The sequence below is a fragment of the Terrapene carolina genome, unplaced genomic scaffold (assembly GCF_002925995.2).
Source record: "Terrapene carolina triunguis isolate 2854851 unplaced genomic scaffold, T_m_triunguis-2.0 Scaffold742, whole genome shotgun sequence".
In the NCBI taxonomy this organism is placed as follows: Eukaryota; Metazoa; Chordata; order Testudines; family Emydidae; genus Terrapene; species Terrapene triunguis.
The window spans coordinates 853,877-881,408 of NW_020665093.1; the positions used below are offsets into that span (position 1 = coordinate 853,877).

General features: G+C 44.8%; 1 protein-coding gene across 3 annotated transcripts in view; it reads left to right on the forward strand.

Moving 5' to 3' along the window:
- FBXO11 (F-box protein 11) overlaps window positions 1-27,532 on the forward strand; it is a 186,149-nt gene that overhangs the window by 153,936 nt on the left and 4,681 nt on the right. For all 3 annotated transcript variants that reach the window (XM_026660254.2, XM_026660255.2, XM_026660256.2), the window contains exons 12-19: window positions 22,334-22,551; window positions 22,911-22,996; window positions 23,083-23,177; window positions 24,202-24,324; window positions 24,408-24,493; window positions 24,932-25,008; window positions 25,099-25,242; window positions 26,590-26,700. In XM_026660254.2, the coding sequence (XP_026516039.1) occupies window positions 22,334-22,551; window positions 22,911-22,996; window positions 23,083-23,177; window positions 24,202-24,324; window positions 24,408-24,493; window positions 24,932-25,008; window positions 25,099-25,242; window positions 26,590-26,700 (940 nt within the window). The remainder of the gene's footprint in view (window positions 1-22,333; window positions 22,552-22,910; window positions 22,997-23,082; window positions 23,178-24,201; window positions 24,325-24,407; window positions 24,494-24,931; window positions 25,009-25,098; window positions 25,243-26,589; window positions 26,701-27,532) is intronic.

A 27,532-nucleotide genomic window follows, 5' to 3' on the forward strand; every position in this document is an offset into this window, starting at 1 on the left:
ACACACACACACACACACACACACACACACACACACACACACACACAGTCTCTCTCTCTGTGCTATGCTGTGTCTCCTCCCTCCATTTCTGCTCCCAGGTAGAGTGTGAGGCTACATTAACAGCAATGTGTCAACCCTTGAGGGCTCAGCCGAGTGCTAGTTTATCATTTAGCAGTAAGGTATTCCCTGGGAAATATCCCACCCTCTGACTCCACCACCTCAACCAAACTTCACAATCATTGCTGTGAACAGTATTAAATTGTTTGTTTAAACCAGTGTGTGTGTGTGTGTGTGTGTGTGTGTGTGTGTGTGTGTGTGTGTGAGAGAAAAATTTCCCTGGAATCTGAACCCCCCTATTTACATTAATTCTCATGGGGAAATTGGATTCGCTTAACATCGTTTCGCTTAAAGTAGCATTTTTCAGGAACATAACTACAACATTAAACGAGGAGTTACTGTATTGCACTTGCTAGTATGGTTGAAATGCAGAAAATAAAAGAAAACATAACTTTAACTACTGAATAACTTTTAACATGAAAATGTGGGTAAAGTCTCTTGAATTTGTCTGATTCTGCAAAATTTAAACAGAAACTGCATCACCATAGACCCTAGCTGCCAACGTTACAACTACATTAGTGATTGTTGTAACTGTTCACAGGCATGCTTAGCTTAATTGATTACAGATGACATGGTTCCATTTATGACCTCTGAGCAGCTTTTTTGCCATTACTCGTGTGATTTTGTGTCCACACCTAATACTCTGCCTAGTGATGGTTTTTATGAATTCACTCTGGGTAGCTATCTTGTAGTGCCTTAGCAGCAGCTGCCTGCTCTACACATTATGGATATTTTTAGGAGCCTCTGTTTGTTCCTAACATTTCCACCTAACATTTCCCACATATACCCTATAATTTTCTATGTTATGGTCCCATTGACCATTTCCTGTCATGGAATCCTGTCTCTTCAAGTTGCTCCATTCTCCAGGTTCTGGAATTTGATGCTTGATGGCATATAAGCAGAGCAGGGCAGAAATAGAAATGGTAATGGTGCAGAGTGCGCAGAGGTGGGTCCTGAAAAGGAGGTGGAGGGAAATGAAGAGTTTGTGTTTATATTGTCAAATTCAACTACAAGAAAAGTAGACTCTGGACCAGGCCAAACACTACCTAGTGATTATTTGGATCAACAGTGCCTTCAGGCACCTGCAAGTGACCAAGCCCACTTTTGATTCTCCATATGTGGAACTGGTTGCAAATGGAGTGTTTGTCTACATTGTGATTAAAGTGTAATTGCAGCCCAGGTAGTGTATCAGCACTAACTTTAATCTAGCTGTTATGGTTAAGAATAACACTGAAGATGTGGCAGCATGGACCCTAGTGGAAGCTAGCAACCAGAGTACATACCCAGAGTCCCCTGTAGGCTTCTACTGGAGCGGCTAGCCTGCACAGTTACCTGTGCTACCATATCTTTATTGGTAGTGTTACCTATGCTAGCTAGATTGAAACTAGTGAGGATATGGCTACCCACTCTACAGTCATACCTGACTTTGTAGTGTAGACACATACCCTTACAGTGTAAAACTTGGAGCACTAAGAAAAGAGAAAGTAGCTCTCTTCATCAAAAAGGTTCTACTAAAAGCACTCAAAGAGGTCTGAAAATTTACCCTGCTTGCACTACCTCTCTTTCTAGGAAAAAGGATTTTTTGTATCAGTGCTTCCCAAACTATAGTATACAGAACGCTTGCTGAAGTCTACAAAGCCCTGGCTGGTCTGATGGTGCTGGCTCTTATTTACAGATGTTACACTTCTTAAACAGGGCTACAATTAATAATTTTCCTAGTACTTCTTTTCCATCTAAGCAATTGCTACAGGTGCCACAGGATGTTATGTGGTTGCCACTGAATGGGAAGATAGTCCATGCAGTAATGAAAAAGCGGGGTGGTAGGCCACAATACAATATCTGTACTGAGGTTATCTACCCTATGAAGTTTGAAAAACCCTGTTTTATGCCAAGGAAGCATGAATATAGTTTTTTCAGCATCCGTACCCCTGGCTCATTTGTGACTTTAGCTTTCTGGGAAAGCTAAAACTGGGAAAGCAGTAGTATCTACCTTGGGGATAAGGAGTCCAAAAGACTTCACATATTTGGCATGAAGTATAAATTTCTAAGATGATCCTTTTCAGATCCCCTCCTGATTTTATCTACCCGTTTCTTGGAGCCACTGAGTACCGAAAAAGGGAGTTTCCTTGATTCACTCTGAAGAACTCTGATCCTTAGTCCTTGAAACCTATTTTAAATGTTTACAAGAGGCAGTCTTTTCAGTTTATGATTTTATCACTGGCCTTGGGACCAAAGAAGGCTGAGACCACACTGCCCATGCCTGGAGCATCTTTTTTGAAGGTTTAATGAGCTCAATGGCCTGGCTGTTTGCAAGCCACATAATACTGATGGCTTGCTTACCAAAGACCTTGTTTCAGATTTTTTCACCCTATTGTATTAACACTTCCTGGACTTTATTTTTCCCTAGCAAGTGCACAGTAGTCCACTGGATCAGACAAACTCTGCAAGACGGATGCTGATACACATGATTGTGTTTTGCCCAGTTCAGATAGGTATAGATGTTCTTCTTCGAGTGCTTGCTCATGTTGATTTTATTTTAGGTGTGTACGCACCCATGTGCAGTTGTTAGAGATTTCTGCCTTAGCAGTATCCATAGGGCCAGCTGTAGTGCCCTCTGGAGTGGCACTCCCATGCGGCAGTATATCAGGCACCACCGGCCCTGCGCCCTCTCAGTTCTTTCTTACCGCCCGTGACAGTTAATTGGAGCGCCTTGTCTTGTTTTGCAAGAGCAGCAGTGGTTTATACATTGACTTATTTAGTTGTTGTTGTACATAGTTTCATTGTTAGTTGATAGTGTTAGTCAGGGGAGTCCCAGTTGGGACTTTGCCCTGAGCGGGGCATGCCCCACTCCCCCAGCTTCAAGCTGTATGCATCATGAGGCAGGCCCTGCCAATTAGCAATCTGCATGACAGCTGTCTTAAGTGTCTGGGAGAAAGCCACAGGAAAGACGGGTGCCGCATCTGTAAAAACTTTAGCCCGCGGACTCAGAAGGAGTGGGATATCCGCTTGAGGGTGTTATTGATGGAGGCTGCTCTCTGTCCGGCGTCATAACCCTCCACCACAGCACCGACGCCCAGCACTTTGGCCTCAGCACGCAGCACACCGCCAGCACTGCCGAAGAAGAGGCAAAAGAAAAGAAGCCCCTCAGCACCGAAGGACAGAGGGGCCTCAGGCAAAGGACCTGTGTCAGGCCACGCGCCCACTATGGGGCTTCACGGGAGTACCACAGAGGTCAGACCCCCCACCCCGGCCAGGGACCCACCCGCCCCCCACCCCAGGCAGCGGCAGGGGTTCCCAGCCAGTGATGGGGACTTCAGTGCCCAAAGCAGTCCCAATGGCTAAGGAGCAAAGTCGACCGGCTCCACAGGTGCCACACCAGGTGACCGATAAGGCTTTGCTCACGCCACCAAAGGGGAAAGCCACCAGGGTGCTGCAGCATAGACTGGCAGAACACCCCAGGTCGCCGGACTGCTGGCACAAGTCCCCATCGCTGCGACCTCAGGACCCGGCACTGCAGCCTAGCTCGCCGGCCAGAAAGCCTAGATCTCCATTGAGATCCCCTCCTACTAGGCAAGGACTCTGGACTCGTGGTGCCACTCCTCGGTACTGACGACCGTCTGGCCATAGGTCACCTAGACGCCAATCACCCTCTCCCAGAAGGTCTCTTTGTCGTCGGTCTCCATCCCAGAGGGCTCATTCAGGATCTCAGCGTCATTCGCGCTTGCCCCAGGACCATTCCTCCAGCAGGCAGTGCTACTCCCTGTCCCCCCACTGATCGCCTACCAGGGTCAGTAGGCAAACCCAGGCCCCAACAGCCTGGTCACCAAAGGGACAGTGGTCAGGGTTGGACCGCGATTTCAGCCCATCACCGAGAAGGGGCGACTCCCCACCAATGGGGGAGACCGAGGTAGCACCGGATACGGTGCCAACGCAGCAGGGGCTGTGGGCCCCCCAGTGGCCATACTGGAACCCATGGGTAGTGCCGGTGATGCATGTCCAGTACTCCCAACCTTCCCTGGCCGCATCAGACAAACTGGCCGAGGCACTGCCGGTACCGCAATTGGAACACGGCACAAGGCAGAAGCTGAGCCCGCGCACCGTACCTCAGCACCGAGGGAGCCCTCCTCTGACAAGGGAAGGGATGACACCATCCCTCAGGTGATATAATCATCCTCATCGTCCCTGGACAAGGCGGCGGCTGGACCCTCCCATACCAGCAGTTCCCCGGACAATTTTAAGGAGCACCAGGCCCTCTCTAAACGGGTGACTGAAAACCTTGGCCTGTTTATTGAGGAGGTCGCTGAGAAGGCAGATGACCTCTTCAGTGTCATCTCAACCACCATACTGGCAAAGATTGCATTGGCCGTCCACCCAGGGGTGCTCAAAATAGCCAAATCGGTGTGGCAAATCCCCTCCTCTGTTCCGCTGATGTCGAATTCAGCAGAAAAGAAATACTATGTCCCTGTAAAGGGCTTCAAGTATCTATATACTCATCACCCCCCCCCCCCCACACACACACACACCCCCCAAAGACAGGGTGGTTCAGGTCCTGATGGACAACATGGCTACGGTTGTGGCCGTGGTGAATGAAAGGGACAGACAGGGCCACCCCAGTGGAACGCCAAAGAATAAAATGGCCAAAAGACCGGACTTGTTTGGCAGGAAAGTTTATTCAACGACCAGCTTACAGTTTAGGGTCCCTAACCCCCAGGGCTTGTTGGGACGTTATAACTTTAACCTGTGGGACTCACTTTATAAGTTCACTGAGGCCCGCCCACAGGATCGTGCCCAAGGGTTTGCCACGTTGGTGAGTGAAGGCCTGGGGAGTCTTCCAGATGGCCTGAGATGCGACGGACTCGGCGGCCAGTGTGATCACGTCAGCAGTGGCCATGAGACGCGGCTCCTGGTTGCAGGCTTCTGGGCTGCCCCAGGAGATGCAGGCCACGATCCAGGACTTCCCATTTGTGGGTTCGGTGCTCTTTTCTGAGCTGACTGACTCCATGGGCTCAAGGACTCCCGAGCCATTCTCCACTCCCTGGGCTTACACACTCCTCAGCAGTCCAGGAAGCCGTTCTGACCTCCTCCTCTGACGCAGTCAAAGTCCTCCCAGGTCTGGCTCTTACAGGAGAAAGGACAAGGGTAAAGGGCCTAAGAGATGCTATCTGTCCTCTTCCCGCTCGGCTGCCCAGCCTGACCCTCCCAGAAGTCAGGGAGGCCAGAAGCAGCCATTTTGAGGGTGCGCTTGAGGTTGGCGCCCCAGCCAAAGTACTGGATCCAACCCTCCCTTTCCTCAACCTCCTCTGCCCTTTCTGGTCGGCCTTGTCCCATGTCACCTCAGATCGCTGGGTGCTCGACACAATTTCTTTGGGCTACACCCTTCTTTAAGGTCCTAAAGCCTTTACCCACATGTTAGGGACCCTGTTCCTCCGTGGGACTTGAATCTGGTGCTGTCGCAGCTCACGGGTCCTTCCTTTGAGCCTTTGGCTTCCTGTTCTCACCTTCTCCTCTCCTAGACGGTCATGTTCCTGGTCATGGTGACATTGGCCTGCTGGGTATCCGAGTTTCGGGCACACACCTCAGAGCTGTCGTACACAGTCTTCTACAAGGAAAAGGTCCAGCTAAGGCCACACCTGGCTTTTCTTCCTAAGGTCATCTCTCAGTTCCATTTGAGCCAGGACATTTACTTACCAGCCTTCTTTCCGAAGCCGCATAAATCAGAGGAAGAGCGCAGGCTACATGTCCTGGATGTCAGGAGGGCTCTAACCTTCTACATTAATAGGACCAAGCCATTCCATAAGTCAATGCAATTATTCATCACTGTGGCTGACAGGATGAAAGGTCACTCTGTATCGACTCAAAGAATTTCTTCTTGGATCGCTGCCTGTATTTGCTTCTGCTATGACCAAGCAATGATGCCACCCCTGGCGACTTTCACCGCCCCCTTTGCTAGGACGTAGGCCTCTGCGGCAGCCTTTCTGGCCCATGTGTCTATCCAGGACATCTGTAGAGCAGCCACCTGGTCGTCTGTCCGCACCTTTACGTCCCACTATGCATTGACCCAGCAGGCCTCGGACGATGCTGGCTTTGATAGGGCAGTACTGGAAGATGCTAAGCTGTGAACTCCAAGCCCACCTCTATGGATAATGCTTGTGAGTCACCTAAAATGGAATCGACATGAGCAAGCACTCGAAGAAGAAAAAACGGTTACCTACCTTTTCGTAATTGTTGTTCTTTGAGGTATGTTGCTCAGGTCCATTCCATTTCCCACCCTCCTCCCCCTCTGTCGAAGTTGCCGGCAAGAAGGAACTGAGAGGGCACAGGGCCGGCAGTGCCTGATATGCCGCCACATGGGAGCGCCACTCCAGAGGGCACCACAGCTAGCCCTATGAATATCACTAAGGCAGAAATCTCCGACAACTGTACACGTGGGCGCGCACACACCTAAAATGGAATGGACATGAGCAACACATCTTGAAGAACAACAGTTACAAAAAGGTAGGTAATAGTTTTTTCTTCTTTCTTCAGGTAATGCACTGTGTCTTGATTTCTTCCTTGTACTTTGCATGTTGGGTATGATTTTCTATACTAGAGAAGTAGTAAATGCAGTTTTTCTATAACTCACAGTGTTCAGATATCAGGACAATGATGTTCTGTACTAACACGTCGTTCTCTCCCCCCCCTCCCCCCCCCCCAAAAAAAAGCACTGGGAATTTAAAACCAGTTCACATTTTGATATTTCCAAGTATAGGAGAGCTAACTTATCAAGGATAGAATCATCAGAGATTCAGGCATACAAAGTAATGGTTCCATGATCATGTGTAGATGTGCACTGTGGGATATCTAACTGCGCAGAGAAAGGGGAGGGAGGAATAGCTTTTTGAGGCATAGCAACATGGTTAGGGATGCCCATTTAGCAAAATAAGTGTACTTAAAGGCTTACATGAATGACCATATTCCAGCCTAGGCAGCTAGCAGGGGCTGCATATTGTAAAGATTCACTGATAATTAGTTAGTGATTAGCTGCTGAGATTAGGTCACATATTATACAGATTATAGGTACTGTTGTGTGTTGGACTTCTTGGACGTTATATTCAGGCACAGCCAAGGAGGTGGTGGGGTTAAGGTAGCTTCAAGCCACGATTTGTGTTTGGTGCTGGGCTGTTGAGGGATGGTGGAGTCCAGCAGCAGCAGCAGCATCAATAAGAGAATCTTCATAGTACTGTGTGCAGTAGCCCAGCCCCAGCAAATCCCTCCCAGCTGGCCTGTCTCCCCCAGCATGTTCCCTACAGTTGGGGCATGTGAGGATTTCTGCATAAGGCCAGTATGGCATCCTTATGCAGTGCCTGTGCTGTGGGAATTCTCCATCAGATAGCTATGGCGCTTCTCTAGGCTCTTTCTTCTGCCACAATAGAGTATGGGCATTGACCTGCTTGGATGAATCCCTTCCTATATTCTTATACTTGGTTGTTGCATGCTCCTTTTTCAGGCTAGCAACCTTTCAAAGGAATAACAAAAATTGTACATTCTCTGAAAAATAACCAATCTTACATTTCTGTAAAACCCTGCATGAAAGCATCCAAGATAACTTAGTACCTAAAACCATATTGAACAAAAACTGAACTTTTGAAAAGTCTTAGTCATTTCATTTTTCTTTGAAAGGCACTCTAGAAGAAATAAAAACCCAGTAACTGAGACTTCAGTTTGGTAGTTAAGAGCAGTATATTTGCTGTTCTTAAGAAAGATGTTAGGTGGTGCTTTGATGGGGAAGATATAGTCGTTAAACAGAAGAGCAATGCTTAGACAATAAGTTGCTTAACATGAAACAAATAAAACTGTCAAATGTGAGTGCTGAATGCTGAAAACATAGTACTTGTAAATCTTGCAGCAACTTTCTGAACCATCAGCATATGCCACAAAACTCTGATAAAACCAGCAAGTGGAGATCGATTTATTGATTTGATTGATTTTCAGTAAGCAGTCCTTGAAGTTTCTAAAAGATGTATCCCCTTTCTTGCATCAAGCTTTGCTTCACAATTTCTTACTTGGATAAAGAGAAGAACAATCAACCACATTAAAACTGGCTTCAAAGGACAAAGCTGAATTTATTACATACCAGAATTCTTGGTGCTGTTGAAAGGAGCAGTCAGAATATTACTTGTGAATTTCCTTTACACTGAAATAAACATCTGTTTTCAAAGCATGGGCTTCCTAATAGTGTATTATTTAGCTCTCAACTTGTATTATAAGAAAACAATTTTATTCAGTGATAGTTGGTGCCCAGAATAGGTGGAAAGGCTGGATACCCCACCCCTGAGAGAAATTACTTCTCTCTTTTATTCTGATCTCCCAAATAGAATTAGTCAGTGAAGTAAACAATTTGGGGGTCTTCCTCTTCCCTAAGTAAATTCTGCCCCACCATAGTTCTTGGGCGTCTCCTGAAAATGAGTAGGCAGCACCTTCAGCTCTGCTCCCTGTCTCCTTACCTCACCTGAAAAAAGTCTGCTTCCGCTGCTCTGTTCCCATTGTTTCGAATAGAAGTGAGGCCAAGCTACTCTTAAGAAAGATGGTGGCTCCGTGTTATGTTAAGCAGAGTGGAGCTCTGTGGAGAATAGCGGAATGGAGACAGTGGCCCTTTTTGCTCACTCAGGGCATCTTGTTGCTTCAGTCCGGCTGAGAGCAATAGGAGATGGCAGCCATTTTGCAAGAGACCAGTTCTTCTTCGAGTGCTTGCACATGTCCATTCCAATTTAGGTATGTGCGTGCCACAAGCACAGCTGTCAGGAAATTTTTCCCCTAGTGGTATTCGCTGGCTCCTTATCTTCAAGCTCAGATTCCCGATCTGACTTTTTGAGACACCGACACCATCTGGGGGCTACGCGCCAATCCCTGCACCCATCTTTGACTTCGGGAGCACCAGGAGCAATGATGCCCCAGCATACCTGTCCCGTGGGGACTGAAGCCTTACAGTGGCCCTTTTGGAACCCATGGAGGTTTCCCCCAGGTCAAGCCACCAGCTCAAGGCGCTTCTTCTCCATGCGTTCGGAGACTACAGCAGCACTGGTGGCACACTGAGAGACTCCACAACCCATTGCTGGAGCCGGTCCCAGCACAGACCCGGCACTGACCCTCAGCTACACCCCAGTACCAAAGCCAGCACTGGGACCAGTACCAGTCACCAGGACCCGAGCTCCTCAGGAGGAGGTTATATTGGATGCTATGGCAGCACATGCCTCCTCGTCTTCACCAGAGCTGATGCTCAAGGGGTCTTCTCCACAAGATGACCTAAGAGCCCACCAGGACTTATTGAAGCAGGTGGTCTCTAACCTAGGTCTGCAAGCTGAGGTTGTCAAGGAGCCATCTGATGGGTTCCTAGAGGATCTTCACCAAATGCATTGCAGTGGTAGCAGCTTTTCTCGAGAGAAGAGGAGTCCATGCATTCCTGTACCTCGATGACTGGCTCATCAAGGGCAGGTCTCAAGTCCAAGTGGAGTTATAAGAACATAAGAATGGCCATACTGGGTCAGACCAAAGGTCCATCTAACCCAGTATCCTGTCTTCCAACAGTGGCCAATGCCAGGTGCCCCAGAGGGGAATGAACAGAACAGGTAATCATCAAGTGATCCATTCCCTGTTGCTCATTCCCAGCTTCCAGCAAACAGAGGCTAGGGACACCATCCCTGCCCATCCTGGCTAATAGCCATTGATGGACCTATCCTCCATGCATTTATCTAGTTCATTTTTTAACCCTGTTATAGTCTTGGCCTTCACAACATCCTCTGGCAAAGAGATTAACTGAGAGTTGTGTGAAGAAATACTTCCTTTTGTTTGATTTAAATCTGCCACCTATTAATTTCATTTGGTGATCCCTAGTTCTTGTATTATGAGGAGTAAATAACACTTCCTTATTTACTTTCTCCATACCAGTCATGATTTTATAGACCTCAGTCATCTCCCCCTTAGTCGTCTCTTTTCCAAGCTGAAAAGTCAGTCATATTAATCTCTCCTCATACGGAAGCTGTTCCATACCCCTAATCATGTTTGTTCTTTTCTGAACCTTTCCCAAGTCCAATATATCTTTTTTGATGTGGAGCAACCACATCTGCACGCAGTGTTCAAGATGTGGGCGTACCATGGATTTATATAGAGGCAATATGATATTTTCTGTCTTCTTATCTATCCCTTTCTCAATTATTTCCAACATTCTGTTTGCTTTTTTGACTGCCGCTGCACATTGAGTGGATATTTTCAGAGAACTATCCACAATGACTCCAAGAGCTCTTTCTTGAGTGGGAATGGCTAATTTTTACCCCATCATTTTATATGTATAGTTGGGATTACGTTTTCCAATGTGCATTACTTTGCATTTATCAACACTGAATTTCATCTGCCATTTTGTTGCCCAGTCACCTAGTTTTGAGCGATCTTTCTGTAGCTCTTCGCAGTTTGCTTTGGACTTAACTGGTTTTCCTGCCCCGCCCCCTGGTTAAAGGTTGATGGGTGCTAAAGGGGTTAGGGAGCAAAGCCTCATTAAGAAGCTCTCAGCCTTGCCTAGCAGGCCGCTAGGCTCAGCACACACACTGTCAGCACATGGTCCCCTAAACAAACGGACCATATGGTATATTTAAGTCAAGCAGCAAGCGCACCAGAAACACACACAGTACAGACAACAAACTTACCCCCAGGGTCACATAATCGCTCCTCCTTCACCTGGAGAACTCCTTCGCAAAACTCCTCAGTGAGCCGTTCCTGTTCGCTAGCTCCTCTGGTTGCCTAGGTGTCGGACATTGCCCTCATCCAATCGACTTTCCAGGCATTGGGCCTTCTAATCAATGTACAAAAGTTGACCCTAATACCTATTCAGAGAATAGAATTCATCGGGGCGATTCTTAACTCCCATCTGGCAAAGGCTCTTCTTCCGGAAGATCGCTTTCAGGCAATCTCGGAGTTAGTACACTGCATACAGGCTCACCTGATCACAATGATCAGACTCTGCTTGAGCCTTCTTGGACACATGGCTTCGTGCATATATGTGGTTCATCATAGGAGGCTGAGATAGGGTTATCACAGTGCCTGCTCATATCCTCGTCTCCCTGTCATCATGGTGGTTGGATCACTGAGTAGTTTGCAAGGGGATTCCCTTCACAAACCCCAGCCATCGGCATACCTGGGGTCTCCGACACCACAGCACCGGGCTGGGGAGCCCCCCTGGGGACGTTCAGGACCCAAGGTTGCTGGTCCGCAGAGGAGCTATCACTCCACATCAATGTCAGAGAACTCAGGGCCGACTGACTAGCATGCCAGGCATTTTTGCCCCACATTGGGAACATGACAGTCTCGATTCTCCTGGGCAATACATCAGCCATGTACATCAACAGACAGGGCAGGTTCCCTTCTTCCCCCCCCTGTGTCGGGAGGCAGTCCGTCTATGGGAGTTTTGCATTGCGCACTGTGATACAGCATGGCCAGAGGGCAGCAGGAGAGTGATAGATGGGAGATATGTAAGCCCCAGGATGATGAGAGCCTTATTCCCTGTAGCGGGAAGAGAGGCTGCTACAGTTTAGAGCACCTGAAGCCAATTAAAGCACCTGAAGCCAGTCACCTGATAAAAAAACCCTGCTTCAGTCAGACAGTTGGAGGAGTTGAAGCAGAGTGGTTTGGTGTTGGAGCAGAGAGCAGTTTGGAGGAGTTGAAGCAGAGTGGTGTTGGAGCAGAGAGCAGTTTGAAGGGAAGCAGAGGAGAGTTTGGAAAAGTGCTGGGGCGGGCCAGAAGAGGAAGACCCTAGGTAAAGGGAAACCCAGCTTGTACAGAGCAGAGGGACTCCACAGACACAAAGGGTTGGGAGAAACCTTGCCCAAGCAGAGAGAGGGCAGGAAGCCCCACAAGCTGAAGGGCCGGAGAGGGAAGTAGCCCAGGGGAAGGAATCACTAGTTCAAGTGGTTTGCTGCTATCCCTAGGGCCCCTTGGCTGGGACCCGGAGTAGAGGGCGGGCCCGGGTCCCTCCCTCTCCACTCCTCTTCTCTGAGATACTAGTGGGACAGTTAATACCCCAGATCAGAGGTGAGAAATGGCGCCCTGAACACCCCCACAAGAAGAGAAAGTGTGGGACCCATCATAGTAGTGCCAGCAATTTGCCACAGCACTCAATCGAGATCGAGGCTTCATACCTGCCAGGGGTACAGAACCAGTTTGCGGACCGCCTCAGCAGGTCTTTCTCCACTCATCACGAGTGGTCCCTACGCCCAGATGTTACAATGAGCATCTTCCACAAGTGGTGTTTTCCCCACATAGATCTGTTCACTACATGTTCCAACAGGAAGAGCCAGCAGTTCTGCTCCCTGAGGGGTCAAGCCTAGGCTCCATGACGGATGCCTTTCTGATGAAGTAGTCTCATTACCTGTTCTATGCCTTTCCGCCCATCCTGCTGATCCACAAGGTGCTGACAGAGATTAAGCAGGACCGGGCTTGGGTCATACTAATAGCTCCAACTTGGCCCAGGCAACACTTGTACACCTCACTCGTTCATCTCTCTCTCAAGACCCCAATCGAGCTCCTTCTGTACCCAGACCTGATCTCGCAAGACCATGGTCGGCTGCTCCACCTGAACCTCAGCACTCTACACCTGATGGGTTGGAATCTGCGTGGCTGAACCTCAATGAACAGGCTTGTTCGGAGAAGGTCCACAAAATTCTCCTGGGCAGCAGGAAGCCTTTCACGAGGACAGCTTATCGTGCAAAGTGAAAGCGGTTCTCCCTCTGGTCATCCGAACATGGAGTCCTGCCGATGCAATCTTCGCGCCATCTCATCTTGGATTACCTCTTATCTTTGAAACAGCGGGGCCTGGCCCTTTCCTCTATAAAGGTCCACCTGGTGACCATTTCATCATTCCACCAGACGGCTGACAGTAGGTCAGTATTGTCTCATGAAATGGTACTTCGCTTCCTCAAAGATCTGAAGAGGACATTCCCTCAGATGAGGGAACCTCTCCCCTCATGTGACTTGAACCTTGTCCTCTCGAAACTCATGGGGCCACCCTTCAAGCCACTGGCGACATGTTCTCTGCTACATCTTTCGTGGAAGACAACCTTTTTGGTGGCAATTGCTTTGGCCAGGAGAGTGTCAAAGATTTGAGCCCTCATGGCAGATCTCCCCTATATAATCTTCTTTAAGGATAAAGTACAGCTTTTGCCACACCCGAAATTCCTCCCAAAGGTCATGTCCCAATTTCACTACAACTAACCAATTTTTCTGCTAGTCTTTTTCCCTGAACCTCATGCAAGTAGGGAAGAACAACGCCTGCATTGGACATCAGATGTGCTCTGGCATTTTATATTGCACGGACCAAACCGTTCTGTAGGTCACCACAGCTCTTCATAGCAATAGCTGACAGAATTAAAGGGCTTCCCAACTCTGCCCAATGGATCACATCTTGCATGCAAACATGCTACGACCTTCTGGGCGTTCCCCCCTCTGTTGAACTTGACTGTCTACTCCACGAGGTCTCCGGCCTCTTCGGCGGCCTTCCTAGCGCAGATCCCAATGCAGGAGATTCGTAGAGCTGCGACCTGGTTCTCAACTCACTTTGCTATCACAAAGGAGGCCAGAGACAACCCCCACTTTGGCCGAGCAGTACTACAGTCGGCTTGTCCTTGAACTCTGAGCCCACCACCAAGTCTACTGCTTGCTAGTCACCCAAATTGGAATGGACACGTGCAAGCACTCGAAGAAGAAAAAACGGTTACCTACCTTTCTGTAACTATTGTTCTTTGGCGCTATGAGCGCGTGCATGAGGAAGCATCAGAGCCGAGCAGATGGATACCACTAGCGGAAAAATTTCAAACAGCTGTGCTTGGGGCACGCACACACCTAAATCGGAATGGACATGTGCAACACATCTCAAAGAACAACAGTTACAGAAAGGGAGGTAACCGTTTTTTCTTAAGCCTCTGCTGAAAGAGAACAGTTATGAAGAAGAATGGGGAAATATATACACCTCTATCCCGATATAACGCGGTCCTCGGGAGACAAAAAATCTCACCGTGTTATAGGTGAGACCGCGTTATATCGAACTTGCTTTGGCCCTCCCTGTTCCTTGTTCCCTGACCGTCCCCTTCAGAGACCCCCATCCCTAATCATCCCCAGGACCCCACCCCCTATCCAACCCCCCCCGCTCTTTGTCCCCTATCCCCCCCCCCCCCCCCTGACCGGCACTCACCGGCAGCGGCGGGAAGCAAAACAGCGTGGCCCCAGCCCGCTCCACTCTGCCAGCTCCCAGCCGCGCCGCTCCGCTTCCCGCCGCAGGTGAGTGCAGGGAGGTTGGGGAAAGGACGGCCCACGTACTCACCTGCGGTGGGAAGCAGAGCGCCGCGGCTGGGAGGTGGCAGAGTGGAGCAGGCTGGGGCCGGGCTGCTCCACTTCTGCTGCTGCCGGTGAGTGCGGGGGGGGGATCCCTTCCCCCAAGCCCTCTCCCCCAAGCGACGCGGCTGGGGCCGGGGCGAGGGAAGCGGAGCGGGCTGCTCCCGGCCCCCCACTAATCCCTAGGGCCACTCTAGGACTGCAGGGCCCCCAAAAGTGCATCCCCACACCTCCTGCCTCCCAGATTCTGGGGAGGGGAGGGGAGCCCCTGACACCCTCTGCCCCTTATCCAACCCCTCGGCCCTGGCCTGGCCCGGCACCCTTAACACGCTGCTCAGAGCAGTGTGTCAGAGCTTTACTGCCTTGTATGCGAACCCGTGTTATATCGGTTCGCATTATATCGGGATAGAGGTGTATTTATTTTTTCCAAAAAAAAACCCCTACTCATTGCACCTGATGTAATCATGACACACCTCTCTATTAGTTGAAGTATAGATACACAATATCTAAACAAGATTATCTGGAACAAAGAAAAGTCTGACACAGGGTGCTAGTTTTCTTAAAGAACTAAAAGAATTTAATTCAGCTCATAAACTAATGGATTTATTTGTTAATTCTTAGACAGTTCTGTACTGAGGGGGAGGTGGATTAGCTAGATGATCTAGATATGTATCTTCTGTTTCTAATTTCTTTGATAAGCTTAAGCAGCAGCGAAGGTACCAGGTCTTTGCTAAACCCAGTCTAGATAAATCCTTTATTTCATCACAGAGGCATCCACTGCTAGATTAGTAGGTTAAGACAATTGCAGAGCTACCTGATATGAATCAGTGAGAGTATTAAAACTGCCAGCAATTGAGGGTGCACACACACTTTCATCAGCTGTGGTAAATCTACCTCCATTAAAATGTAGTACCCAAGAAGCCAATAAACAATCTGGAAAATAAAATGATTTTCAGAGAGTTCATGTTTGAGAGATTTGGATGAAGTAAATGCAAAAACAGTTTACTACAATACTCTCCTGAATAGGAATGACAGAAAAAAGAAAGTGGCTTTTTATAATCACTTATTTCAAATAAGGAACTTTAGAAACAGGAGGCATCATTTGGCCCAGTACATTTCTTGAGTTGGACTAAAATCAGGCTACATATTTTGCTTTAACTAAATGTTCTTTCCTCCTCCTTTGAGCTACAAAAATAAATGTTTTGGTGTGATGATGATTTTATAAATCATTGGTTAGACCGAATCTTTGGTTGAGGTACAATCTAGTTACATTATAGGAGGAAAATGTTTAAAAAGTGAATAGTGATTGTTAATGCCTCAGTTTTTGGGTGCCCAACTTTAGACCCCTTGTGACCCTATGCACCCCTGTATTCACACACACCCAGACTGCTGCAATGATTTTTGTACAGAATATGCCTTGTTGAGGTATAATTTGAAAACTAATAACATACTGGTCAATAATATAATTGTAAAACGTATCAGTGATGTATATGCAGGGCCGGCTCCAGGGTTTTGGCCGCCCCAAGCAGCCAAAACCAAAAAAAAAAAAAAAAGCCGCGATCGCGATCTAAAAAAAGACGCGATCGCGATCTGCGGCGGCAGTTCGGCGGGAGGTCCTTCACTCCCAGGCGGAGTGAGGGACCGTCCGCTGAATTGCCGCCGAATACCTGGAACTGCCGCCCCTGTCCGGAACGGCTGCCCCAAGCACCTGCTTGAGAAGCTGGTGCCTGGAGCCGGCCCTGTGTATGTGAATTTAGATACTTATGGATAATTATGCTTTAAAATCTGAGACTAAAATGTATTTAAATCAGGCATGTCAAGGAGAGTTAATAAACAGGTTTTCTCCAGTCAAAGAATAAAGACTGACACGTCAAACTGGGTGTGGTCCAAATTCAGTGGGCTATTCATTTGTATTGGAGGTTGCAGCAGGAAGAGATAATTTTGCATAATAGCAACCATCAGCAGGAAAGAACCAGCATGGAGCCTTATCTTCCAGATCTCATGGCTTCTTTACTCTGCATGAACTAATGAACTTTAGCTGGGGGTACCCTTCAGAAGAATACATTTCAAAGGTTCACTGGACTATAAAGAGAGGGGGATCAAACCCCTCAATTGTCCTTCACTTTAAGGAGACAAAACAAAGCGATTTGATCTCTGTCCTGGGTCCTGGCCAGGCCAGCTAGTAAAAAAGCTAGAAAGAAGAATTGGGGTGAGAGAAACCATCTTTAACAAAGACTGTATCTTGCTAGCCTAAGTTTGACTTTTAAATGCGTACTTTCACTTTTATTTGCTTGTAACCATCTCTGCCTTTATCTCTTTTACTTGGTATCACTTAATCCGTGCTCTTTTGTTAATAAACTTGTTTTTCTTTCATTAGAAATCATCAGTGCTGGGTAAGTTCAGTGAAGTGTGTGCTTCTAGTAAGCTAACAAGGTTGAAATGTTGTACTGTTTCTGTTGAGGCAGTAAACCTAACATTTTTTCTGTAAGATTCCAGTGAGAGGGACTGACCCTGCAGGAGGATGATTTGGGGGTGAATTCAGGGATGGAAGGGGTACTCAGTTCGACCTGCAAGGAGTATTCAAGATGGCCAAAGACAGAGTGAGGCTTGTGGGTTGCTGGCAGGCTATTGGGGTCAGGGCTCTGAACCAAAGTTGCACACTCACAAGACACCCAAGATTGCAAGTCTGAACTCCTGACTGGCCTGGGTAAACCCCAAAATGTCATGGTGATATAGTTGAACGAGGAACACAGTTTGATGATTAACTGAGATTCACACTTTCAGCATTGATAAACTGGTTTAAAGTGATTCATAAGTGAAAAGGTTGGAGACAGGTTAAAAAGAGGTTACAGTTTCATTATTTTCTGTTTTGTCTCGGGTAAGGGAAAGAGAACAAAATTGAAGCATAAACATGAGCATCAGGAAAGCTACGTACAAAGTTAAAGCTGGCTAGGCTAGAGCATTCTTAGAATAAAAGAGGAGTTTGAACACCAAAAATGGGAGGCTGACCTGAGAGCCAAGGAGAGGAAGGCAGAAAAGCAACAGCAAGAAGAAGCATACAAGCATTCCATGGAAAATTAGAGATAGAGAAGAAAGCAGCTGCACACCAACAAACGGTGGAGCTGAAAGAGAGAGAAGCCCCAAAAGAGAAGGAAAGGCTAAAGCATAAAGGATGGGCAGGGGCAGATCCCACAGGTACTCTCCCTCTCTAAGGAACACACAGCTGGAACAAGCTGTGCCTTGCATACATAGAAGTAGACTGCATTGAAGAATACTTTACCACTTTTGAAAGGCTATGTGAGGTTCATAAAGTTCTAGAGGACAAGAAATTCCAACTTTGATTACTAAGCTCTCAGGAAGGGGATGAGCAGAGAAATATGAACAATTGTTTGATCTTTTTGCACAGGACCTGTTCCTGAGCATATGTTCTGAAGAAATCAGACATGCTATTTGGGATAAATCTCTGGAACCTGTCCAAAAAACAGCAGTTCTGGCTTATTCCTATATGCAAGCCAGAATGTCCACTGAGTGTAAGCTGCAGAGGGAAGGGACAGAAGCCCAGACTTATAGGGGGTGCGGCATTTTGTCTCTGTGAAGAGAGAGGGTGGCTGAGAGCCCAGGAACTCCCCATTAGGATCTCACATGCAGGCCCCTGTAGAGGAGAATGGTCTAAGAAGATATTTTATGTGTAATTCCACTGAATACTTGAGGAATAATTGCCCTAAGCTGAAAAAAAGCCAAGCCCATGCTCCATCCAACCAGGTTAATGCAGCTGTCCTTAACACAGAATCCCAAGAGGTACCAGCAGGTCACCTGATTATTTTGTGAGGTTTGACCCATTGGAGGTGGACATGGAATTTGTTAAAGCTTAATGCATTCAGAGAAGAGAGACTGGTGCACTAATTTCTTTGGTCAGGGAAAGCATGGTTAGACAATCATACATGCTCCCTGTGGAGAATTCAGAATTTCTAGAACTGAGACCATACAAATTCCCTGTACCTTTGGCTAAAGCACATGTGAGGTGGGGAGATCTGGTGGAAACTTTTGAAAATTGGTCTACTTGACAGTATTCCAACAGCAATTCTTGTAGGAAATGATATTTTGTCTGTCTAAAGTGGTGCAGCAAAAAAGAATGTTGTTCTGTAATCTCAGGAGAGAATTGTGCAGACAAAGAAGCAGCAGTGGGGGAGAGAGGGACAGCCCCAGCTCAGCAGGAGAAAACAATGTGCTTTCAGGTATGGTGGGAGGTCCAGGTCACTCCTGCATAGCAGAGGAGAGTAGCGAGCATACAGATCCAAAAAGGGAGAAGTTGTCCCCTGTAACTGGAGAGGCTATTCCGGTTGGCTGCAGCCAGGATTTTGCAGTGAGCACAAAGCAAACCCCATGCTAGACAGCATCTGTGGGTACATCCTTAAGGGGAGACCAGTGAAGGGAAAAAATGAGGAAGGGAGATTGAGGAAGGAAGCTTTCCTGGGGAAAGACAGAGGCCCTAGGAAATCTTACAAGCAAGTAGTTGTGCCTGCCCAGCACCATGGGGTTTTAATGTTGCTAAGCACATTATTGTCCTTTTGCTCGTCTCTTGCAAGCACATAGAACCAATGAGAGGTTAAAGAAAAAATTTTACTGGCCAGGGATACAGAATGATGTGGGCAACTATTGCAGACCTTGTGATTTATGTCAGAAGAGGAGACCTGTAGGACCCCAAAAAGTCCCCTGCCCCCTTTGCCTGTGATACAAGAGGCATTGTATAGGATAGCAATGGACATTGTGGGCCCTATGCTGCGTCTTACTCAAACAGGAAAAAAACGTACCTTAGTAGTAGTGGATTTTGCCACTAGATACCCCAAAGCAGTTACACTAACTAACCTAGAGGCTGATACTGTGGCAAAAGACCTTTTCACTATTTGCAGCATAGTGAAGAGATTTTATCAGATAATCGATCAAATTTCATGTCCCAGCTATTCAGTAAATTATGTGGAGTGAAACAACTAAAGGCTGCCTCAGCTCAGCCAGAGACAAATGGCTTGGTGAGAGGTTCACGGGAACATTGAAAGCAGTGTTGGGAACATATGTGAACCTAATACTTTTTCTGTGAGGGTCCAGTGAGAGGGACTGGACCTTGCAGGAAGATGATTTTGGTATGAATTTAGGTCTGGAAGAGTACTAAGGTCAGATGGCAAGGAGTATCCAAGTTGGGCAAAGCCAGGGTGAGGCTTGTGGGCTGCTGGCAAGCTTTTGGGGTCACAACTCTGAAAGAAAGCTGCACAGGCATAAGACACCCAGGGTTGCCAGGCATACATTGATTGAACCCTTACTGCAGCGGTGGTCAACCAGGGGTCCATGGAACCCTGTGACTGAAACTCTGAGCCCCGGCACCCCTCACCGCGGGGCTGAAACCCTGAGCCTCGGTGCCCCTCGCCGCAGGGCTGAAACGCCGAGCACTAGTTGCAGTGCCAGAGTGGGGCAGTCCTGGGGGCAGCTCCACCTCCTTCCCCTCCCCCCCGCCCCCGAGGCTACACCCCCTGGCCAGGTAGGAGGTGGGAAGCCAGAGTCAGGCAGTGCGGGCAGCTATGGAGCAGGCAGCCACGGCATTCCCCCTTCTGCAGCTGGTGCCTGGGATTGTGGCTGCTCCTCAGCTCTCGCAGTCAGTAAGAGCTGCCCAGGCAGGGGGACCCCACTCTGTGGTTGGCACTGCTCTTGGGGAGCAGTGACCACAGGGGAGCCCTCGTGGCACACAGCCCCTAGCTGTCCCCTCCCTGCATCCTGAGTTACCCTCCTGCCCACACACAGCCCCTAGCTACCCCCTCCCTGCACCCTGAGCCCCCCCCCCCCCCCCGCCTGCACACAGCCCCTAGCTACCCCCTCCTTGTACCCTGAGCAGTTTTCAAATGTTTTGAGCTGAACCCTCACCACACACAATCCAGACAGGCTGGGTGGCCTGCTGAGGTGAATCAGGGGGTGGAGGTGGTGCTGCCTTCCTGGACCGTGCTGTGCAGAGCTGGCCCAACCCCTACCCTGCCCCCCCAAAATAGAAGTCAAACTATACCTATGCCCAAGGGCCCCCCCCCCCAGCCTGGAGCCCTGAGTCCCCCCCCCCACCCACCCATTCCCCTGCTGGGCCCTGGAGTTTTTATAGCATGTTGAGGGGGGCCTCAGAAAGAAAAAGGTTGAGAACCCCTACCTTATTGGCCTGGGTGAGCACCAAAACGTCACACCCCATAAAGGGACTGTGTTTCAGTCAGTACCTGCCATTGAAAGACAGCCCTTTTTAGGGTGTCTGAAGTTGGACATCCCAAGTCATTAGTCACTCTTGGGAAATGTTGGCTATTTTCTTGGGAAGGGTGTCATTTAGGTCTTCAAACTTTATCCTGATTACCCGAAATTGTGAAAGAAGATTAAAGCATGTTTTTTTTTTCCAGTTTATATTGAAAACATTGATCAAGGCAGTTTATGAACTCGGGGGGGGGGGGGGGGGGGGGGGAGAGGATTCTGAAAACCAATCTAAAAAGGAAATGAAGTAAATGAGTAATTCAAATACTCTTTTCTCCACTAAAATGCAGTAAGAAAATACTAGTAATTGGAGGATGACAGTAGGGCAAATAGTACAAATATTCTTTCCCTTTGCTTATGCCATTTTAGTGGGTTGGTTGGTTTGTTTTTATAATTGCAGCTATGCATGGAGCTAGATTCTGAGGATTTTTCTCACTAACTTGAGTAGCCTACTCTTAAATTGTTTCTCATTAGTACTCAACTTTCATTTCAAGATTTGCAGGCATCTCATGGAGAATCATTTGAAAAACACTTAAGATGTGTTAATTTTTTTATTATTACTACTGGGGATGTTTTTGTGAAAAAAAATCCTTTTCTTTAAAAGATGTTTGTTGCATTTTTCTCACATGAAGTAATAATGTGTCAGTTTAACATCACAGTTAGTTGCTCTGGAAATGATTGAAACAATAAACAAGACTATGATTAGGGAATAAGCAGTAGGAGCAGATCCTGTTTCTTCACAGATCACTAATAATAAATAAGGACCAAGAAAAAGGCCTGAAAAGAAGACATATAAACAAACTTTTATTTTGGAAACAGAATGCTGCTTGACGCCATGCCTCTTCTCCTCTCCCCTCCCCCTGCCCCAATTTTCCATGTGGAATAATTTGCTCTTTTAGATTGATTGATTTTTTTTATTTTATTTTTTGGTTAAGCACCCAGTTCCCTTTGATTAATTTCCCTTTGGTGCTTTCCTGGATTAGGTCTTTCAGGTGCAATTTTGAAAAGACTTTTAAGCAGTAACTTTACTTTCATGAGCAGTCACAGTAAAGTCTAGTAAAATTAATCACTTTTCAGAATCAGCACCTAAACTAGTTCTTATTTTGGTTTTGATTGCAGTGTATTTGGGAAACACAAGTAAAGTCTTCAGTTATTTTTTATGTTGTTCAATTTGATAAACTAACAAAATACAGATTCAATAGAGCAATTTCTTAAAATAGCAATTTTGGTATGTGTTTTTTAAACTTGACTCTCAGCAATATTAGTGTAAGACAATTTCAAATACGCAGCACTAGAATACTGAAAGTAGACACACAAATTCCTTAATAGTTAGCAATACAAAGAAATCTTTTCTCACTTAATTAATGTAAGATTTGTTTCATTTTACTTACTTGGAAGATGCTTATGCTACAGTGATGATGGCTATGTAATTACCTAGATCTATAGCAATAATGGTACTTTTTGTAGACATGGCTATCTTTTCTTTTTTCTTTTTAGATTCCCAAGTTTTAGGGAGAGCATTTTATAACTACAATCTTTTCTCATATTTTAAAAAGATTTTCTTACAGAAAACTTTGTGTGTTGTTTTGTGTAGGGTTATTTTGAAAGCTGCAACATACATAGAAACAGGATAGCCGGCTTTGAGGTCAAAGCTTATGCCAACCCTACAGTAGTTCGGTGTGAAATCCATCACGGTCAGACTGGAGGAATCTATGTTCATGAAAAAGGAAGAGGACAATTCATAGAGAATAAAATCTATGCAAACAATTTTGCAGGTGTTTGGATTACCTCAAACAGTGACCCAACAATAAGGTTGGTTTGTTTCTTTAGTGGTTGGGTGTTTAGTTGGTGCTTATTTGTAGGAATGTTTTAGGGAGAAAGGGAAAATGCGTGCCATATTACTTCAGTTTTTGAATAACATTAACATTCCTACGTATATAAAAATGACATGTATGTGTCAGGGTGCAATGGAATTATATTTTTAATTTGCATGCATACAGTACATTTTTAGAAGTATATAGTTTCTTAAAATTCTGCAATCCTGACATTATTCTAGATTTCAAAACCTGGTAAGTTTCACATATATTTGTACATTTTCTATATATGTTTAGATTATATGGTACAGTGTAATTTACTTTCATAGTTTTGTAACATGTGGTTTTGTTCCTTAGGGGCAATGCAATTTTTAATGGGAATCAAGGTGGAGTTTACATCTTTGGTGATGGGAGAGGCCTTATTGAAGGAAATGACATTTATGGTAAATTTATACATTTACCTTATTGCATTTTGGACTTTTTATATTTTGTGTGCCAAATTTTCCTAAAGTATGACCCCTTTCAACAGGTAATGCATTAGCAGGAATTCAGATTCGAACAAATAGTTGTCCCATTGTTCGACACAACAAGATTCATGATGGCCAACATGGTGGAATTTATGTGGTGAGTACTAACTACATATAGAGTCTAGGCGTGTAAATTCTGCTAGGTAGTATTTTCTGTGGGTGTTATGGAAGTGTAATGCCTTGTATACACACTTAAACTTTAAAGTAAACATTTAAAGTTCCCTTTTCTGTTTTGTTATACTTTGAAGTAGTTTCGTACGTTCTACAGATAGATTCACCTAATTACAATTAATCTTGTTTTAATTTTGGCAAATATAGCTAGAATATTTCTTTTAAATTCAAGACATTGCTCTACAGTGTAATTTTAAAAGGGCTAGCTAGCAAAATATCAAATTTAAAAAAAAAAAATTTTTTTTACCTTACATCAGTTTTTGGTAATAATTTGACATCATGTACACTTAAAATCTAGAAACCAGGAGCATTTCACAATTATCACTAGACTGACAAAATTCATATCTCCCAACCCACAAGCTGGCATGTGTTACTAAAAGTACTCAGAGAAGTTAGAAGTCAAGACTAGAATCTAAGTCTTTAGCATGTGAAACCAAGGGTTATATAAAATGAACTGAAACTCAGACTAGAATTATATAATTATTTGTCTTACTATCTGACCCTCAGAGTCTAATGTTGCTTTAATTTTAAACACAAATGCACCAGTAAAGATTGTTATATGCCTTTATTTTATTTTTAATAGACAATGCTGGATGTAAGATTAGAACCTGGTTTCCTAGCGCACACAGTTGAGTGCAGAGCTCCACTAGCAAAACCCAGCAGAGATTTCTAAACTTCAGTACAAACCCTTGAAATCTCAAGTAGTAAAACAAGAAATTCTTAATCTGTTTTTACACTTAAAATGTTCAGAAATATAAAGTCTCATGAATAGTACAAAATGATTTTAAAAATGGTAGTAACTTGAGAACTCTGGGAGACTTCTACCATAAGAAAGGACATCACACCTGGACAAAGCAATTTTTTTTCCCTACAAGAAGAAAAAGGCCATAAAGCCAATATTTGCAAGAGACTACTTTATTTAATCTTCGACTTATCTTGCTTGTATTTAGCATGAAAAAGGACAAGGTGTTATTGAAGAAAATGAAGTTTACAGTAATACTTTGGCTGGAGTCTGGGTGACAACAGGAAGTACTCCAGTATTGAGGAGAAATAGAATACATAGTGGGAAACAGGTGGGTTTTGTTTTGCATGATAGAAATACTGTTTTCACACTTCTTCCTTACTTCTAATTTAATTATTTTATTTTTAATGTCAGGTTGGTGTTTATTTTTATGACAATGGACATGGAGTGTTGGAGGACAATGACATCTATAATCACATGTACTCAGGGGTTCAAATAAGGTAATCTGTGTTTTCCTTTTACATCTAAAAAGAGATTTTATTGTGTTATCCTTATTTCTCTCTTTACTCCTCCTTATCATTCGGTTTCTAAAATTTACCCTGGGGGAGGAGGGTATCCTTTTAAATCTAGTAGTGTTAGTTTCAATTCAAGGGGAGGAATTCTTGTCAGGAGAATCTGGATACTGACTTTTATCTCCAGTTTCTTTCTCTGTTGATAATAGTGTGAAGTCTTAAGTCTATTTGTTTCCAAGTAAGCAATCAAGGATTTCTAAAGGCTTGCAAGCAATGTCTTTTATATTTTTACATGGGATCTGATGTGTAAACCTATAGAATGCTGATGTGATTGATGTACTATTTTTCCCCATCTTCAGATGTATTTTAAATGTTCAGTTTTAGGAAACCTTTTTTAATAATTCATTTGCTTGTGGTTATCTGTAGAACTGGAAGCAACCCCAAAATTAGGCGCAACAAAATCTGGGGAGGTCAGAATGGTGGTATTCTTGTTTATAATTCTGGTAGGTCTATTCTTTCATTTTTTCAGATCTTAAGATGCTTTGCAACATGGTTATTAGAAAGACAGTTATGTTGAATTTTTTTTTTTATAGGGCTTGGATTTATAGAAGACAATGAAATTTTTGATAATGCAATGGCTGGAGTATGGATTAAGACAGACAGTAATCCTACGCTAAGAAGAAATAAAATCCATGATGGAAGAGATGGGGGCATCTGTATATTTAATGGGGGCAGAGGTAGCATTCTTTCCTCATTAGAATACACTAAATATATTGGATTATAACCTAATTTCAGATTAAGATATTGTTCTTTTAAATTGCTCTTTAGAAATTTGATTATTTTTCTTTATGAAGTAGTAAAATATTTATTTAAAACGTATTAATGCTTTTTAGTGTCATCAGTTAAATCTGTAATACTAAACTGTAATAGGCAAAGGAATAATTCACCTCATCCAGGAAGCCTATTCCAGACTGCTTCTATAAGGCTAGACTTCTTCCTTATTACCTGCTATCTACATTTGTAACTTTTTTGCCATTTAACTGAAGGACAAAAGGTCTGATGTAACCATCAAATTGAAGATCCCAGATCTTGGATTTGTGGGGGTTTTGTTTTTGTTTTTAAATGTTTTTTGTCAATACCAAAGATCTGGAAAGAGCCAGACTTCCCCTACTACCCATTAAAAGGAAAATATCTTAAGAAATTAGGTGGGTAGTCCTTCATTGTGGATTATAATCTTTAATTTTAGGTTATGTAGTTTTGAGTTGAGCTGCACTGCAGCGGTAAAGTACCAATCAAAAAATTATGCTCTCCTTTGAGACCACCAAATGCTGCTGTAGAAAAAAGAACAGAGCACAAAGTCTGACAGATTTGGTTTTCTTAAATATAGAGTAGCCCCTAGGTCAGTGGCTCTCAACCTTTCCAGACTACTGTACCCCTTTCAGGAGTCTTTGTCTTGCGTACCCCAAAGTTTCACCTCATTTAAAAAGCTACTTGCTTACAAAATCAGACATAAAAAATACGAGTGTCATAGCACACTATTACTGAAAAACTGCTTGCTTTCTTATTTTTACCATATAATTATAAAATAAATCAATTGGAATATACTTACATTTCAGAGTATTAGTATATAGAGCCGTATAAACAAGTCATTATATGAAAGTTTATTTTGTACTGACTTGGCTACTGCTTTTTATGTAGCCTGTTGTAAAGCTACACAAAAATCTAGATGAGTTGATGTACCCCCTGGAAGACCTCTGTGTACCCCCAGGGGTACGTGTACACCTGGTTGAGAACCACTAGTCTAGGTGTATTACTTATGAGCTTATTGTGGGTCATAGGTCCCATGTTTTCCCCATTGTACTGAAAATCCTAGTTATATTAAATATCCTTAGATGCATATAAATTGAGAATAACTTTCAAAGGATGACGTGTATTATCTCCAGCATCCTGTTAATCCTTTCATCCTGGGAATACCCATCACTGGCATTGAAACCATTGAGTAAAATATCATACAAATTGCTTATAAAGAGAAACACAATGATGCTTAGCCTTAAATCTGGTGTTTGTTGTTGGTTCTGTTGTAGGTCTCCTTGAAGAGAATGATATTTTTAGGAATGCTCAAGCTGGTGTTCTCATCAGCACCAACAGTCACCCTGTGTTAAGGAAAAATCGAATATTTGATGGCTTTGCTGCAGGTTTGTATTCTTTAAATCATATTTTGAAGGGTTAGCGCTTACAGATTTTAGTTCAGTATTATAACAGGCAAGGGTCCCTTTTCTACAGCTAGGATTATTATTCATTTGAACAGTCTGAGATATTCTACAGTTATATTCTAGAAATCATTTGGGATTTTAGAATTGCGAAAATGCCAGTTTTGCAGCATTCTCTGAGATTGTCAGGAAATAATGCAGTTTCTATCTCATCACATAGCAGATTTTCTAGTAACTGTTCACAATTTTCTTTTGAAAGTCAATCAGGATGTAAATGTTACTGACTTGGTGAGAGTTGACTTGAATTTTCTATCACTAATCCTGTTTTAGAGCAAGGACAATTTTAGCAACATACTTCTGAGATTCTGGAATCACTTTGCGTGGAAGGCATCAAAAGTATTGAAATCTGTATTTTTTTATGGAATCAGTTGAATAGGAATACTAAGTCTTAGTGTAATAATGGTGACTTTCATACACTGCTGCTTGTTAGAAATTGTTCTATAATAGTTCTTTAATCCTAATCAATTGAAATTGCATGCTTGAGTTTTCTCCATTTGTCTTTCAGAAAAAGCAAGCTTCTGGGAAGACCTTTAAAAGGTCTTGCTTCTGTGTAGTGCTGGGGAGCTGCCAAAATGAGTTCTGGCCAAGTGACCTGAAGGAGTTTGATTTCTGAAAATCTTGGGCTTAATCAACAGACTTTTTGGGTGCCCAACTTGACACCTTTAAAAGAGCATATCTTTTCAGATAGTGTATAGTTCCTGAAAACCAGGTCAAGATGGGCACCTAAAAACATAACATCACTTTTGAAAATCTTGGC